The sequence below is a fragment of the Sardina pilchardus genome, chromosome 2 (assembly GCF_963854185.1).
Source record: "Sardina pilchardus chromosome 2, fSarPil1.1, whole genome shotgun sequence".
In the NCBI taxonomy this organism is placed as follows: domain Eukaryota; kingdom Metazoa; phylum Chordata; class Actinopteri; order Clupeiformes; family Clupeidae; genus Sardina; species Sardina pilchardus.
The window spans coordinates 20,604,109-20,620,974 of record NC_084995.1 but is presented as its reverse complement, the minus strand read 5'-3'; the positions used below and the strand labels follow the sequence as shown (position 1 = coordinate 20,620,974).

The window sequence follows — 16,866 nt, the reverse complement described above, 5'->3', positions numbered from 1 at the left end:
CTAGCCAGTTTGAGGAAAAAAATAGTCTAGGCTATATTTAACTATTAATTGACCACTTTATTCTGAACTTTTCATCCTCATTTGGCCTTAGACGTTGCTGTGTAGGCAGTTCGTAATGTTATGGACTGATGGAGATATCCACCCAACGACCCTTAAGCTAAACCACACATCGAGACTGCCATCTGCTGTTCGCAAAGAGTTAGTGAACTGTGTTGACTAGACTACTGGACCGCGTTAGTACCGTGTGGTTTGCTGTTGAGGAGAGAAACAAGGATAACACCGGCAGAAAAGGTAGTCTATGACCTACGTAACTTAACATCTTTAAAATTCTTTGGGGTTTATTATAACTCCGCAACTGAGAGAAGTTATGTTGTCTAGGCCGTGCGCAACTTACATGACACAGGCACACTCAGATGTTCCCGGTAAGCTAGGGAGGGGCTTTGGGGATAACATCCCCTTTCAGCCACTCTGTAAACGCACTCGAGAGACTACATAGCCTACATAGAACCCCAATGAGGAGCAAACTGGACTGTCCATAAAATGCATCGTCTAGGTAGGTTCGCGTAAAGTTGTTTGTTGAAGTTATGTTTTAGTTATATGATCGCTGAACTTGCTTCCATAGTTGGGTACGTGTTGATTAAACTGGCCTAGCCCATCAAAAGTTGTGATAGATTCTTGCCGGGATTATAGTCTACCTGTCTCCCGTGTTAAATTCTTTCCGTCTGCCAGCCTATTTGTCACAAATATCTGTAGGCCACGTAGGCTACAGGTGAACTTGTTTAGCCTAGGCCTACATTGCAAACTAAAGCTTGGGCTGTTTTCTACATTTACAAACATGTACACACAGCCTACAAATATGCCTCAGCTATCGCTGTCATTTTAAATGGCTCGCTATAGCTTGTTTTGATTTTAATCATGGCTTGCATGTTTGGACATGCTTACGAGGAAGGTGAAACAGGACTACCGGTATTTCGCAATAGACTAAACCTTCAGAAGCTTTGCGACTGCTGTAAACCTGTAAAGCATGGAGAGGGCAAAGTGTCCATTATGTAGGATATTACGGCGTGATGTAGTCTATTTACACGCGGGCGCACGTGCACCCATTGGTCATTTAGTTGCACCTGTCATTTCGTTGCACCAATCCAACATTTCGAAGAGATCACAAAATATCCCTCATTCAATTGATGTAGGTCATTGGAACACCATCGTGTAGAGGTTTACAAAGATGAGCTCCTCAAACAGTACCTGGACCAAGCTGAAAGACCTTGCGCAGGTGGATAGGGACATGTACAGGAGCCCCACCGAGGTGAAGAAAAGCCAGATTGTGATGCCCTGTCACGCCAACCACTGCCAAGAGCTGAGTGTGGGGCAGCTCCTCAAGTGGATGGACTCTACGGCCTGTCTGTCAGGTGAGGCACACATGCACAATCACAACGGCCCTAACAAAAACATTTGAACTGTTCAGATTGTAAAAAATTAACTGAATGAATGACATTGAATTGAATGATGCTGATTTAGGGAAACAAAAATTACTTAAGCTTATACCATTATTTTAGGAAGGTGATGATATGCAGGTGTGGGAGAATAGATTTGTCATGTTTGGTAACCTTGTTATGACTATTGTAGTCATATGTTATTAAGTAGGGCTATACCTTCAGCAGCATATTTTGCAGTGTAGATATCATATTTATCAAGAGAACCTTTGACAGAAATGTGACAATGCCATTAACACTCTTTCAGTACTCAATACTTTGAACACAGCTCCTATATATTAGTAATGTTTGCACTGTGTGTGTGTGTGTGTGTGTGTGTGCTCGCGTGTGCGTGTGTGTGTGTTAATAATCATAGAAATATCTATGCCTGCCTGTCTCCTCGTCCAACATCAGTGTGTGACCTGACAAATGCGCTTCTGGAAGAATAGTAAAAAAAAATCCCACAAACACACTCCTAAACCTTGTGGAAAGCCTTACCAGAAGAGTTGAAGCTGTTATAGCTGCAAAGGTTGGACCAATGTCATATTAAACCCCCTGGATTAAAAATGGGATGTCACTTAAATTCATAATATGGGAGTCACTGCATGTGACCTAATACTTTTGGCAATATAGTGTATGTGATCTCTTATGGTGGTGTCGTATGTATGTGGTCTCCCATGGTGGTCTCATATGTATGTGGTCTCTCATGGTGGTGTCGTATGTATGTGGTCTCCCATGCTGGTCACATATACATGTGGTCTCATATGGTGCTGTATGTATGCTTTCTCATATGTAGGTCTCATATGGTGGTTTCATGTGTACGCATTATGTATGCAGTCTCCCATGGTGGTCTTTTATGTGTACGGTCTCATATGGTGGTTTCATATGTATGTGGTCTCATATGTACAGTAATTTCATGTGTATTAGCCGCATTGTGTATGAGCCACAGGACAGTGTTTTATGTAAGTTAAAAGAAACAAAGCCTTATTAGTACCATATTAACTGCCCCCTGTATTAACCTTGAGCTGAAGAAATTTAGTAAAATCAATGTATAAGCTGTGGCTAATAGTTGGAGAATTGTTGTATGTGGTCTCTCATGATGGCCTCATATGTATGTGGTCTCCCATGGTGGTCTCACATGTACAGTATGTGGCCATATACAGTATGTGACCTCATTCGGTGGTCTTATATGTCTCCCATGCTTTATAATGGCATGTGTTTCCTGTGGTGCTGCAGCTGAGAGACATGCAGGATGCCCATGTGTCACCGCCTCAGTCGATGATATCAACTTTGAGCGCACCATCGGGTGAGTATGTCACCATTGAAAATGCCATGCCTGACACGATTATCTCCTTCACCACTCTTGTTATTGGTCTCTTTGGGAGAGAGGGTCTCCTAAAAGGATTGCTCCCACAATGTGTGGAGTAGTCTAAAGACTTATGTTTGCCACCATAAAAGTCCTCCTTAAGGTTTAGGCTAAAACATAATTCTCCACCAGTGTCTGCCATGTCTGAACAGCACTTGCAAGCATTTGATCAATTGCAGAGCACACCCATCAACAAATATAGGCTTTTTCAGCGGCATCTGTTTCAGCTTAGATGCTCCTGTGTCTGGGAAGTGTTGTTGAAGCTTTAATATGCTGTAATAATGTTGGCGGAGGAGGCTGCTGACACAGCATGATAGGCTGACTCCATTGATTTCTCCACAGACTTAGGCAGATGTAGAGCTGCTCCTTTGAAACAGGCCCCTTAATTACTGTGTATGTGCCCTCCCTCTCCCCTCCAAAGGGGTTGGCACTGCAGTAAACACAAACGACTCTGATTAATAGGCTGTGGTAGTTCAATGGAGCCAGAGGTAAAGCAATATAAACACATCGACTGGAACAGATGCCATCCTCCCAAATGTCACAAGGAGATGGGCGGAACATTTTAGCGGAGAAGTGCCATCTAAAATCAGCGTCTATTTATTACATGGAGAAATATGTTATTGATGATATTATATTGAACCCCCTCAATGAATTTATGTATCAATTTGTTCGCAGGGTTGGACAGGTGGTCAATATTAAGGCCAAAGTGAATCGAGCGTTTAACTCCAGCATGGAGGTAAGAGTTTTTAAAATTATAAATCAGTCATGTATGTTCTAAGTATACAGTAGTAATTTGCTTTAATTTGGAGACAGATTTAATAAACAGCCACTCCATGGTATGTCCTAAACGGTTTATTGTACTTGCCATCTGGTGTCAGGTTGGTATTGAGGTGACCTGTGAGGATCTTTTCAGTGGAGGCAGCTGGAAAGTGTGCTATGCTTATGCCACCTTTGTGGCCAGACCTCCAGGAGTTGGAAAGGTCAGTGGGATTTCTTCTTAGCAAAGACACCCTCTCTGTATCTACTGTGTGCTTTTGTGTGCACGTGTTTATGTCAGACATGCTCTGCTCTCACATTCATGACAACTAACTTCACACTACGCTGTCTCACTGGTCAAGTCGGATCTTCTTCCTCGCAAATGGTACCTTTGTGTGCATGTGTGCATATGTGCGTATGTTTATGTTGGTGTGTGTGTGTGTGTGTGTGTGTGTGTGTGTGTGTGTGTGTGTGTGTGTGTGTGTGTGTGTGTGTGTGTGTGTGTGTGTGTGTGCTGTGTGTGTGTGTGTGTGTGCTGTGTGTGTGTGTGTGTGTGTGTGTGTGTGTGTGTGTGTGTGTGTTTTTGTGTGTGTGTGTGTGTGCTGCGTCAGGTGCACCTGAGGCAGTTGGTGCCACGGACTCAGGCGGAGCAGGCAGAGCACAGCGTTGCCGCGGAGAGGAGACGGATGAGGCTCATCCACCACGACATCATGACGGACATATTGAACAACGAGTCCTTTCAGAAGGGCATCACAGAGGGTACGAGTATGACTAGGACACACCGGATATGAGCATGACGATGACACACAGGATATGGACTAACAGCATGAGGGCTAAACAGTGCAATGATAAACAATTGAGTGTCACAGAGAGGGTGTCTGGCAGTGGGTTAAGCTTTAGGCAAGGGCAGGAAAAGTTTATTCATATAGCGCATTTCATACACAGAGGCAATGGTATGTGCTTTAGGTACATAAAAACAGAGAACCGTAAATAATAAGGACAAATTATAGTTTTTAAAAAGTAAGTATATCAAATCATTCAAATACATCTGTGATCTGGTAGAATTGTGTTGAAAGAGAGTTTCAGTTCTCCCAAAGGCTTCCTCTGTATGTAGGCACAGACGTCAATGTGCCCTTCACAGGCTTTTATATCAGACTCTTATATCAGACTATACTGTGGTAGGTTTCCATTCACTGATGTCTACGTGACTCATTTCTTTCCTGACGGAATTGCTGTGTCATGAAGTCCCTGTGTTTTGTTTGCTGAATGTATTCATATGCATGGTGAAATGAGTAATTATGCAGACTTTGCATAATATGTGTGTGTGTCCGTGTGTGTGTGTCCGTGTGTGTGTGTGTGTGTCCGTGTGTGTGTGTGTGTGTGTGTGTGTGTGTGTGTGTGTGTGTGTGTCCGTGTGTGTGTGTGTGTGTGTGTGTTTGTGTGTGTGTGTGTGTGCGTACGTGCATGTGTGTGCTGTCACCTCAGGGGCAGGGAGTCATGACCTTCAGGAGGCCGTGCCCACAGAGCGGACTCGAGTGGAGAGTGTGGAGCTGGTACTGCCCCCTCATGCCAACCACCAGGTCAACACTTTCGGGGGTCAAATTATGGCCTGGATGGAGAATGTGGCTACAATTGCTGCGAGGTGTGTCACATGATCAAACATCATCATGACATTCTATGGAGACACTTTTACACTTATACTATATCACTTTGAGATGTCTTAGTGCATTATAAATAAAATGTATTATTCTATTATTACTGTATTATTGTTGTTATTGTTGTTGTTGTTATTATTAGATAATAATTAGAAAGTATATTTGATTGAGTGGCTGTTACTAGAACCTATAGCTCTGCTACACACTGTTTCAGCAACCCCACTCCTAGCATAATGTTTATCTAAAACTGATACAGTATACAAACATGTTATGTGAGTTAATGTTTACCTGACCGTTCCTTTGACTCAAACTGGATGAATGTCAAATCTCAAAAGCAAAGGCCAGCCATAGCTCTATGGCGTGCTTTAGTGTTGACTTTCGTATTAGTCATAGCTGGTCTGTGGCTTCAAAATATCTGGTGAGATGCACAGTAGTTAGTTGATAGCATTAGGATGTGTCTTATGCATTCCATAATGTCCAGGTGCATTATTATGTTAATATGTTGTTATGTAAGAAGAACAATGGGGAATTCAACCAAGCAGTGGAATGATATGAATTATAGAATATGCAATTGATGAAGTACTTGGCAGTGACTCTGCTGCATATCTGACTATTTGTTTGTCTTCTCCGCAGTCGTTTATGTAATGCTCATCCCACACTGAAGGCCATCGACATGTTCCACTTCAGAGGGCCGTCTAGTGTTGGCGACCGTCTGGTGCTGAAAGCGATCGTCAACAACACATTCAAACACAGGTTGGAGAGTCTCTCGTCATCCACTGAAAATATCTTTTTAATTGCTCTTGTCTGCTCTGGGAACAGTGCACTCACACTTTGAAAGGGCCAGACCAAAAGCACGCTGTCTAATTTCACCACACTTTTGTTTTGTAGAGTGTTATAATTGCCTGTAAAGCATACTGCAGTCGTGACTCTTAACCTGGAGACACTTGAATTAAGGGCTGGAAATTCTGACAGTGTTGCTCAGTGCGAACAAAACCCCACATTACCCATTTAAAAAGTTTGGTTCAAACATGTAGTCATTCAGACATTAGGCAAGAAACAAAACTCTGTCATTTCTAAAAGCAGTGCAACATGATCTCTTTTTTGATGCTCGTTTTTAATGCTCGTTGTCAGTGTTCCTGCACTGAGAATTAGAAACATGGGCACTAACTGAGTTATGAGTGTATTATTTGACTTTGCAGTTGCCTCTGTCTTTTCTCTGCCTGCCCTATTGAACAGTATGGAGGTGGGAGTGTGTGCAGAGGCCTATAAGGGGGAGGAGCCACTTCGGCACATCAACAGTGCCTTCATGACATATGAAGTGCTTGATGAAGCGGGGAAGCCACAAAGTCTGCCCCCGATACGACCAGAGCCAACGGTGAGGGGGTCAGAGTTCAGGGTTCAGAGTTCACTTCAAGCAATCCAACCAGTCAGATTTCATATGCCATATCTGATCAAGCGATCCACAGCAACTGCTATCATTAACTAAGAACTGGTGTCCTTCCAAAACAGGAGGGACAGAGGAGGTACCAGGAGGCTATTGCAAGGAAGAAGATCCGACTTGACCGGTGAGACAGCTTAGTGTGAAGTTAGTTGTCAGGAATGTGAGAGCAAAGCATTCTGAAAGAGATGTAACGGTCTCGTCATACAAACTCATGGCGAAGGAACCAAAATATCACTGAGTATATATAGGAACTGATTTATTAAAAAATTAAGAAATTGTGAAAAAGTTGAATTTGGTTATGTCTATCAATTCCTGAGCACAATAGTTCAATTAGCAAAATCAGAGTTGGAGTCTGAATTGGAATAGGTACAATTTGAAGACTATTCCTGGAACAACACAAACACAAAACCACACAGACCTGCTATTGTAGTCAGTGAGACTGTTATTACACCTTTCAGCATTTAGATGGAGCCGTAGAGTCGCTAATAAGGGTCTGATGAGCATATCGCCATACCTCGCAACCTCTTACTTTGACAGTATTGGTTAAGAAATGAATTAAATCCAATTAAATAATCATACAAATCAATTAAATAAATTACAATAGATTTAAAGATTAGCGCTAATTCTTAGTATATTTATGTAACAGTTTTCTGTATGTGTCATACTGTGCAGCATTATGCAAGCAGTCTACACTGCATGGTATTGCAGTATACTCATTTGGTCTCTATGGAGTTGTCCCCTAAGTTATGTGAAGCCACATCAACATTTTCAAGGCACAGCATCCCTTCATTCTGTAAGACAATCTTTACAAACACAGATTTGACTTGTCCTCTGCAATTTTCACGCTCTGGCTCAAAGGCATTTCAGATAATTGTACATGCTGCTTTATATTAGATCCCATTTCCACCTGCCTTAAAACTTAGCCTATGCGCAAGGTAATACTAGGGATGTTCCTGAGTTTAGGAAAGGATATGTGATCTTTTCTTGCCTAAGTCATTCTGTGACCTTTTCAGGAAGTACATCATCTCCTGTAACCAAACAGAGATGCCTCTGTCTGTCCCCTGGGATGCCAGTAACCAGGTACTACTGTAGTGTCAGGAGCTGTGTGTGGAGAACAGGACCAGAGCTGACCACTCAAAGCCTCCTGTCAACACTTGCATTGACTCTCATAGAGCTGACCAGTACTATCTGCCTTTCTGTCTACACTCTAATACACCTTTAGTCTCAGTACAAAGATTGTCCTTGGTCAGATGTGTATGGGCTGCATAACTTCACGATGGAAGAGTTGAGCATGAGATAACCTTATCTTTTTATGATAGTCAATAGTCCACACATTGTGTGCATGCAAATGACTCTGTCTTTGTGTATGTCTGTATGCAGGTGTACCTCAGTTACAACAATGTCTTTGCCCTGAAGATGCTGGCTGCAAGAGACAACTGGGTCCTGACACATGAGAAGAATCAGGTTGGTAACTCTCACCGCACACTGATGTGAGGAATTGAGGATGGCATGTCTTGTCGTTTTTTTTAGAACCTTGACTGTTATCTACGCTCCATAGTACACTGATACTGATCTCTGAGATCGCTGATTGAGTAACGTTATGACATCGTGGAATAAGATGATATCGATATATATGAACTCGCACCATCATAAACAAAATAGACTCACCAAAACAATTACACGTGACAATAAACTGAGAACAATGGGTACCATGTTTTTGGCTTGGGTAAATTCTCAAATAGGAAATGTGCTGATGACAGCAAAACAGGAAACTGTGTAGTAAAGCTAATACAGCTACTCCCTAACAGATCGTCTCCACTGACTCCTGCTATAACGCCACTTGACTTGGGTGCCACAATTGATGATGGACAACATTTTTCTAAGCATGTAGCCTCTAGGTGCCTCTTTATACGTCCTCCCTTGCGCCTCGGGCCTCGATCCTCGATCCTCACTGATCTACATAAAGAATGATGGGGGGAAAACAATGGGATAGTCTATCCACTGTTAGTTATAGATCAGTGGGAACACCCCTCGAGGATCGAGCATCGAGGATCGAGGAAGCATGTTGAGAGGCACCCTATGTCACAAAGCCATCTCAGTTTGTCTTATACAACACTCGGAAGATCTGACCCAATATAATATGCTGCACAGCCTCTTGTGCAGGATGCACAATGCTTGAAGTACCGCCAATTTAGGGGGTTTAATAATAGAGTTAATAATACTCTAATCTTATCTTTTTTAGATAATCATTTTATCTGATAATATAACAATTGAATGATCCCAGGCCATTTGTAAGGGCTGTAAATGTGGCGTGTTGTTCCCCCAGGTCAGCCTATACACACTGGAGGAAGACCAGTTCCTGTGCGTCAGAGTGGAGGCCGAGGTGGAGGTTCCTGCAGCCTCGGCCTTCCAGCTGCTCTCGGACCTCCGACACAGGCAGAAGTGGGACCAGCACTACGAGTAAGCTATAGGCAGCAGCATGTGGTTTATGTGGCACCGCATGGCATGACTTAAAACCATGGCTGTGTCTCAAACCACCTACTTGCACACTTCAAGTACTTTGTTTAAGTATACAGTGCAGATATTGGGACAATACTAACCATCGAAAAAGTGAGCACAGTGTAAGTAAGTGCTCAGTGCACACGAGCAGTGAACTGACAGAAGTATGTGGTTTGAGACACAACCCATTACACACACACATGAATATACTGTGTTGAGAAACACTGTGCAGTCAGAGAAGAGCTAGCTTGGTGTTATCAGTCATTATGTTTCACTCTATAACATTTCATTTCATTTTTGGCATAGGATCATCTTCCATAAGAATGCATTTGGGTTAGAATTGATATGGAAAGGAGTTAGATTACTTCTCCGGTCGTAGATCAAGTTGAGATTGCTCATAGATCGAGTTGAGAGGTGGGAGTTGTCTAATAAAAAGTGAATCCACAGTCCGACAGGGTTATCAAACATCAGATAACAAGGCAGTGGAATTTTAAGGTAACAGTTGTAGAAAATGTTTTATTCATACAGCATCATCCCTCCCTTTAAGAAACACATTGCTCTCCATTTACGGTGGAGATAAAGTTAATTGCACAAAGCTCTGGCTGATGTCCTTCTCTGTTTCCGTCCCACCGAAGCTCGTGTGAGTTGATAGCTCAGGTCGATGAAGATGACAGGCTCTACCGCGTGGTGACCCCCTCCATCAGCGGGGTTGGTAAAATCCAAGACTTCATCCTTCTGGGATCCAGGAGGCCGCCGTGCGATCAAGGGTGAGCAACATGGAGACCATATAAGAATAGGTCATCTTCACCATTATCTTGCCCTAACTGGATTTAAAGCAATACGATGTAGTTCTGTAATTCATTTTCATGACAAACGATAAGGAGAATGGAATCTCTGACACCTGATATTGTATTACCGTTGTTGCGGGAAGGAGCATGTGTATGTTTTGTTCATACATTCGGTTAGCCTGGGTTTTCCCATACTGCCTTGCGCGGTGATTTCAATCCCGCTGCTAAGCCAGTCTGGAAACTAACGCCCAAATGTTCGCCTGATGTTGGCGAACCAATCACAGAACATCCGAGAAGTTTCCGTTGCCTTCTTGCGTCTACATTCGACGCCAAAGGATTTACGGCAGCCCTTAGCGTTGCATACGAACGAGTTGGGTGAGCTATGCGCATTTGACAGACATCCGTGGCGCCCAATGAACGGATCTGGGCATTTTTTCAAATACGAGAAAATGAACGTCTGGTTGCCAGACCACGTCTCATTTGAGAAGTGGGAGGCGTTAGCCAGGCTAACATTCGGTACCCCTTTTGTGATAAATGGGCACCCAGTATATTGAAAATTGACGACAAGGAGTATTCATTCACTGTGCTAATGTAAGTGTGATAGGAACTGAAGTTATTTTGTTGACGTTTCCTAGGGACCCTTACGTGGTAGCACTCCGCTCCGTCACTCTCCCCACTCACCCGCCTACGGAGGATGTGAACCGGGGTGAGGTGCTGTGTGCCGGCTTCACCATATACGCCGTGTCCAGCAGCGTGGCCAAGGTGAGTGAGTGTCACTAACAGTAAGGTGATCACCATAACGTCTGTTTGTCTCACCCACCCAACACGTCCCCTGTCATCAGGCCAAGTGCCTATGGATAGAGCTCAGGTTCCAGTTGATTAGTTGACACACTGCTCTCCGAGTAAGACAAGGGTCTTACCGGGTCTGATGCCCACCCCAGCCCCTTCCCCATCTTACCTCTCGTTCAGAACAATAGAAGTCAGTAGGGTGACTGTAACGATAACTATCACCTACCTACCAACACAGTGTGGGACGTGTCTCAAAGCCTAATCTGATGGCCTCTCCTCCCCTCTCCCAGATCTCCTACTACAACCAGGCCAGTGCGGAGGTGCTGCCGTACATCTCCACGGACGTGGCAGGCCTCTCCTCCAGCTTCTACTCCAACTTCTATGCCTGCAGCCGCTTCCTGCTGGAGCACAAGGCTGAGGACCCAGGGCCCGTTCTGGCCTCTACGCCATTGTGAATACGTCTGGCTCTGCCACCCGTACGCTCACGGCAATCCAAACTTTTCTCATCTCTGTATCCTATGGAAAGCGCTGCCAGTTGCTACCAGAGCAGGGATACCCCTCTCTATCTTCAAAAACCTCCTGAAGACCCAACTCTTCTGATAGTACCTCCTCTCCTAGCACTACTAACAAATGGACATGCTTAGTCTAGCGATTACCACAACATTCTGCTCTATCCTGACTGTCCCTCTTCTTCTCTTTCCCTTGACTTAACTTTGCTTGAACGGTCATTCTGTTCTATGCCAGTAGTACTTATTGTTGAACTAACATGTCCCAGTTGCACTGTACCTTGGTTGGGCCGTTTTTTTGTAAGTCATGTGGATAAAAGTGTTGGTTAAATTACTAAATGCAAGTGAATACTCCATTATCTATACTGTTCATGGGTTTCATCGGTCCCTTTCCACAGGTGGATTAATCAAGCACCATGCAGTCTGTATTCATAACCTAGGTGTTTGATTTTATACACCTATGGACAGGGACCTGAATGAAACCCATGAATACTTTGCTAATCAATACTGGATACATGTTGAACTTATCAAAAAGATTGGCCTCACCACAGGGATTCATCAGGTTAATCTTCTATTCTTATTGTAGTTGCATATGTAAATTATAACAGAAAATATATACTGTATTTGTACTGTATTCTGCTGGATCATGATTGCCAATACTAACTGGAAGGATAATAATACTTTTGTAGTCTGTGAATATGGAGATGCTGCACTTAGTATTCACTATCAGTATTCAAACTGAACCACTAACTGTGGTTCAGTTAGAATATTACCAGGATGTATGTCAAGGAAATGTATAACAGTGTCTCAGTGATGCTGGGACTCTTCCAGGGCTTTCCAAGATATTTGGTTCTGAGTTGGCCTGTAATCTATACTTAGTAGCCTACCAATCATCCATTTTTCAAAATGACGTTCCACACACAACCAGTTATTATTTTAAATACTTGTGCTGTGATGTTTTTCTACTGACAAAATGTTTATTCAACTCATTGTACATTTAAAACATGTGAAAAATGGGAATTTGTGTATTATGTTGCTTTATCCATATGATCTTGATAACAAGATCTTCTATTTGTGCTTGTAGACACATAATCCAGATAATAAAAAGATGCTTATTAAATATTTGCATTTGAGATGTTTACTTTGTTGATAAGGTTCGTGCATGCAGTAGCATATGTCAACACTGTTTTTGTGTCCATGCTCTTATTGGAAGTTATTTTGTAAAAAATACATTGATTCAAGACATTCTCAAATAAATGAGAGCCAGTTGACTCACAGATTGCCAAATGAAGGACACTGTAGGTAGTTCTTTACAAAACCATTTATATTGAGCAATGAATAGCCAAACAGACATGACTATTTTTGCATTGATATACAGTACATAAGTCATTGACACTGAACATTATACAATTTCCACTGTAATGGGGATTTTTAAATTACATGATTGAGTTGCCTTACCTTTAGAGTTGATTCATTACATTTGAATATAAGTTATAAAGAGGCACATTATATCTAATTCAGTCTTCATTGAAGCGCAAGTCACATTCAGATTTTTAAAAATTGTTAACCTCACTTAACGGCTCAGACATATAATCCTGTGGCATATTGAAGAAGATTTGTCCTCTGCTCCCTTGTCGAAGAGACTTCATGAGTTGAACGCAGGTGTTGAGATCTGTTGCAGGGTCAGTCTCTACGGTGAGAGAGAACCGTTTCTGTGTCTCCTGCAGAAGCTGGAGGCCTGCGTCCGACCTTCCTAGCGACTCGGCGCTCAACTGCAGAGACACGTCCTGGTAGACGCCCCTGAAGAGCTGGAGCATGTCCTCCACCAGGGCCCGCGTGTAGCCCTCGCTCAGCGCCTCCCGCGGCCAGCCAGGGGCCAGGGTCACGAAGGGGAAGTTCTCCTCCACGGTGCTCAGGAAGTCCCGAGCGCCGATGTAGCCCGGCGTCTGGAAAGCCCCGTGGGACACCTCCATGTTGACCCAGGTGGGATGGTACAACAGGTCCTGCTTGTACGCCGTGCTCAGGAGCTGCAGCGAAGGGGCCAGCTGGCTCGGAGACTTGATGCGCAGGTAGATGCCCCAGGGTTTGGGCGAGGCGTAGATGAGCTCCAGGCACTCCTGAAGGGAGAGCTCAGGGCCTGGACTCTCCACCGCTGGCTTCTTGGGCAGACCTGCACTGGAGACCACTGGAATGACCAGCATCCCACCACTGCTGTCTGAAATCAGACATTTTATTCTGATGAGGCATTTTCTTGAAAACAAACATTGGGGGTTTATTTGCTGGGTTCATAGTATGACAAATGGCCCTTTATTACCAATGGCTGAACGCTCAAGACATACAAATCAGAAACCTGGAAACATGTTAATTGCCACCTGTATAACAATAAACACTTCCAAAACTGTCCAGTAACCATGTTGCATCCAGAAATGGAAGATTCATTGATGTCATATTTGCCTCACCTCCAAGTGCAGACAACAGGAATTCTCTGCCCGTCACAGTTTGCCATTGGATGTTGGAGCCATCGTTGTTCTTGGGTTTAAAGTAGTCAATCAGATCTCCTCCGGGGTAAAACCGTCGAGGGCGACCCTTCAGGTCTGTCCAATCCAAAGAGTATCTCAATTAATATTTATGAGAAAACGAAAGCCATGGCTGAAAATACAACATACCTTGACGTTGTAAACACATACTTGCAGCCTCTTTAAACTGTGATAGCAGTGGTTCGTAAATGTCGTAGTAAATGCGCTGTGGGCTGCTGTTGTCCCGAATGAACAGAAGGTCATTAAGTGTTGGGTTGTTTGCCCCTTGCCACAGGGTCAGAGTGAACCTGTACCGAGACCAAAAACAAATGTGTTTGTTTATGATGTGTTGGTTCTACGCAGCTTTCTGAAGGTTATTGAGTGCTAAATAAGTCACTGTATATAAATAATAATACATAAAAGAATGAAACCTAGATGTACCCTGACAAACATTTCAAAAGAAAAGGTTGTGTACGAAAAGTGTGCGTGGGAGAGAAAACAAACATACTGACAGAGGAAAAAACAGACGTTACCTCGACGATTGGCTCAGCAGCCAACTGATATGAGGCCACCCTAGCTTGGCCATGTTAGCCAGGATGGGGAAAGTTATTTTCTGTGGAACATCTCGGACAGCAATGTGCATTTTCTCCATCATGTCCAATGAGTATGTTACGTTAGGAAACTGGGGCACATAGAGTACTTTCCATCCTGGTGATATTGTTACCTCAGGGAATTTCTGTTGAATGAGTTGTAAAAACCTTTGGGAAGGGGAGTTTGTAAAAAGAAAATTTAAGGAATGTTTTTGATTGAATTTCTTAAGTAATGTTCCAAATGAGACATGTACAGTAGACATAGATTAACTTAAAATGGTAGATAAATTGTTGCCATTACCTAGTGCCATTAATCACCGGTATAAACAAAGGAACACCGGGCCCATGAATGATGTCCGCATTTAGCCACACTGGGCGATTGATGCGCGCTGTTTGATTTTTCACTCTCAGTATGTCAAGAGAAGGCTCCACTGCTTCAATACTTTTAAAGTCCAGTTTAATTCCTAGAGATGAAATCATACATACGTTCAGCTGGTGAAACTACATCCACTATCACATGTATTCCCAGATATGTCTTTTTACAGGTGATTAAGTACAAAATCAGACCTAAGGCCTCATGTTATGACTTCATCACTTCACACGTGCTCCCATACAGTATATGGGACTGCATATATCCAACAGCATAAACAACTGTTTACATGCCAATAGATACAGTATCAGTTCAGCAGTACCAAGTCTCTGAGAAGTTCTCTCTCAAATGCGGCTTAAATGGATTCTTCATCCTTACTTCCAAACACTACTTTACCTTTGTCTGATTTGAGAACCACGTCTATCCATTCCTGTAGGGTGTTGTCACTGTAAACAGCAGGGGGATGGGCCATGATGGGAATGTTGGTCTGGTTGGCGGTGTTATGCCCTTCTACGTTTACATCCGCTTCCAAAACCATGACTGAACCTAGAGATGACATCCATGAAATCATCCTTAACTAGTCACCTCAAAAACGGAATGATTGTAAAAAAATTATAGGGACCGTGAGGGAGAAGTCCGGCAAACCCAGCTGGACGTGGCAAGTGCTCACTTTTAAGGGCATCGTTAAGCTGTGATTTGTTGTTGGCTGAGTGATACCATGTGGCGTATAGCCCATCCGTGCTTGGGATTTTCCCATTATCCATCAGGAATTCCAACATGTCCCCATCAGAGTGAAATGGAACCTTGATGCCAGAAGATCCTGAACCTGAACCTGCAAAATAATTTTGAAATAGTCAAACACTTGGCATTCACAATGATTGCTACTCTATTTCACTCTTTAGCTTTAAAGTGCCTGCATGGGGATATAACAATATGTTCACTTACACATTCTGAATCAAGTCCTAACTTGTCATTAGTATGCGTGGCTAAGGATTGATTGATTGATTGATTGATTGATTGATTGATTGATTGATTGATTGATTGATTGATTGATTGATTGATTGATTGACTTTCTATCATTGTCACTACACACTCTAAGGAATTCATCTGCTGGCTCCTAGACTGCTGTGTTGACATTCACAAAAGGTATGACATGATTTGATAGAGATCATTATCCATTTACCTGAAGACTGAGTGAGAACAACTGCAGGCACAACAATAACGATCAGCAAGACCACCAAGCCCACAGCAACACACAACATGATGAATTGTTGTCGGGTGAAGATGCCCATTATTGTCTTAGGCTGTTTGTCCTCCTCCTCCTCATCCTCCATCTTCTTACTATTTGTGTCTTCTTTGTCCGTATTGTCCATGGTTCCCGCAACTGGATTATGCGTGCTCGACTATACGGTTCTGAGCCAGTGTGTTAGATGGAGAGGAAATCTGTGTGGTGTCAGCGTGAGGGAGCCAATCATCTGAGCATGCCTTATCATTCAGATCACCATGGGCGGATAACACAGAGATAAAACTGCAATCTGACCAAGCAGCATTGAGCTTTCTGCTGGTTATTCAAGGGGAAACTATTGGTTTACTTTTGTCAAGGGACTTAATCATTGACTAAACAGATAATTCCTATATATATTAGTCTCTTTACAAGTCTTACATAAGCCCATTTCTTATAATAATAATATCAATACAAGTTAACAGACCTAACAAGAGCACTGACACCAATTTTTGGGCACCAAAGAGTCAGGTCTAACATTTTTCAGAAGGCAAAATGTTTAAAGAATCTTTGCAAAACTTTTGATACATCCAAGTATTTTGTGCATTCAAAAGGATAAAGGCATAATTGTGCATTATGTGACTGCTCTGCAGTCAACCAGACTGAAAATTCCCTTTCGGATTGGAGGTCTAGAACAACAGGTCGCGATGCAAAAGGATGCGCCACTGGACATGTTTTGAAAGCTCTATGCGGGAGCGGGTGGGATGAGAGAGATGCGTTTGCGGGTGCGATAGAAACAAGTGATTCACTCCCGCAAATGAAATACTGTATATGTGTCGTGCTCCTTTGGTGAGACAGCTGGCAAAACTGAATAACCCTCCAGCATATCCTGTGGG

The 16,866-nt window shown here is 43.0% G+C and overlaps 2 protein-coding genes across 3 annotated transcripts; one reads left to right on the top strand and one right to left on the bottom strand.

Moving 5' to 3' along the window:
- Positions 1 to 211: 211 nt before the first annotated feature.
- acot11a (acyl-CoA thioesterase 11a) lies at positions 212 to 12,386 on the top strand. Of its 2 annotated transcripts, none has more exons than XM_062520963.1 (16): positions 212 to 291; positions 1,191 to 1,409; positions 2,709 to 2,778; positions 3,514 to 3,574; positions 3,717 to 3,818; positions 4,206 to 4,353; positions 5,080 to 5,236; positions 5,883 to 6,002; positions 6,486 to 6,624; positions 6,759 to 6,814; positions 7,704 to 7,770; positions 8,071 to 8,154; positions 9,017 to 9,150; positions 9,825 to 9,956; positions 10,613 to 10,739; positions 11,057 to 12,386. In XM_062520963.1, exons 2-16 carry the CDS (start codon positions 1,226 to 1,228, stop codon positions 11,219 to 11,221), a joined length of 1,746 nt encoding a protein of 581 aa, XP_062376947.1. In that variant the 5' UTR covers positions 212 to 291; positions 1,191 to 1,225; the 3' UTR covers positions 11,222 to 12,386. The 2 variants fall into 2 exon arrangements, with proteins under 2 accessions (XP_062376947.1, XP_062376939.1); XM_062520955.1 differs by lacking the exon at positions 212 to 291 and adding an exon at positions 420 to 553.
- A 298-nt stretch (positions 12,387 to 12,684) lies between these two features.
- Positions 12,685 to 16,121, bottom strand: fam151a (family with sequence similarity 151 member A). Its single transcript, XM_062551481.1, has 8 exons — positions 15,932 to 16,121; positions 15,419 to 15,580; positions 15,145 to 15,294; positions 14,680 to 14,842; positions 14,322 to 14,546; positions 13,960 to 14,096; positions 13,732 to 13,866; positions 12,685 to 13,487 (listed from the first exon to the last, which is right to left on the bottom strand). The coding sequence occupies exons 1-8, from the start codon at positions 16,119 to 16,121 to the stop codon at positions 12,826 to 12,828; spliced, it is 1,824 nt and encodes a 607-aa protein (XP_062407465.1). The 3' UTR covers positions 12,685 to 12,825.
- Positions 16,122 to 16,866: the final 745 nt, after the last annotated feature.

Excerpts from the sequence above, each read along its gene's own strand:
- acot11a (XM_062520963.1), top strand. The coding sequence starts at position 1,226 with ATGAGCTCCTCAAACAGTACCTGGACCAAGCTGAAAGACCTTGCGCAG. Across the intron at positions 1,410-2,708 it reads CTCTACGGCCTGTCTGTCAG|CTGAGAGACATGCAGGATGC; the intron begins GTGAGGCACACA and ends GTGGTGCTGCAG. Across the intron at positions 9,151-9,824 it reads AAGTGGGACCAGCACTACGA|CTCGTGTGAGTTGATAGCTC; the intron begins GTAAGCTATAGG and ends GTCCCACCGAAG.
- fam151a (XM_062551481.1), bottom strand. The coding sequence starts at position 16,121 with ATGGACAATACGGACAAAGAAGACACAAATAGTAAGAAGATGGAGGAT. Across the intron at positions 15,581-15,931 it reads TGTTCTCACTCAGTCTTCAG|GTTCAGGTTCAGGATCTTCT; the intron begins GTAAATGGATAA and ends ATTATTTTGCAG. Across the intron at positions 15,295-15,418 it reads GCTTAACGATGCCCTTAAAA|GTTCAGTCATGGTTTTGGAA; the intron begins GTGAGCACTTGC and ends TGTCATCTCTAG.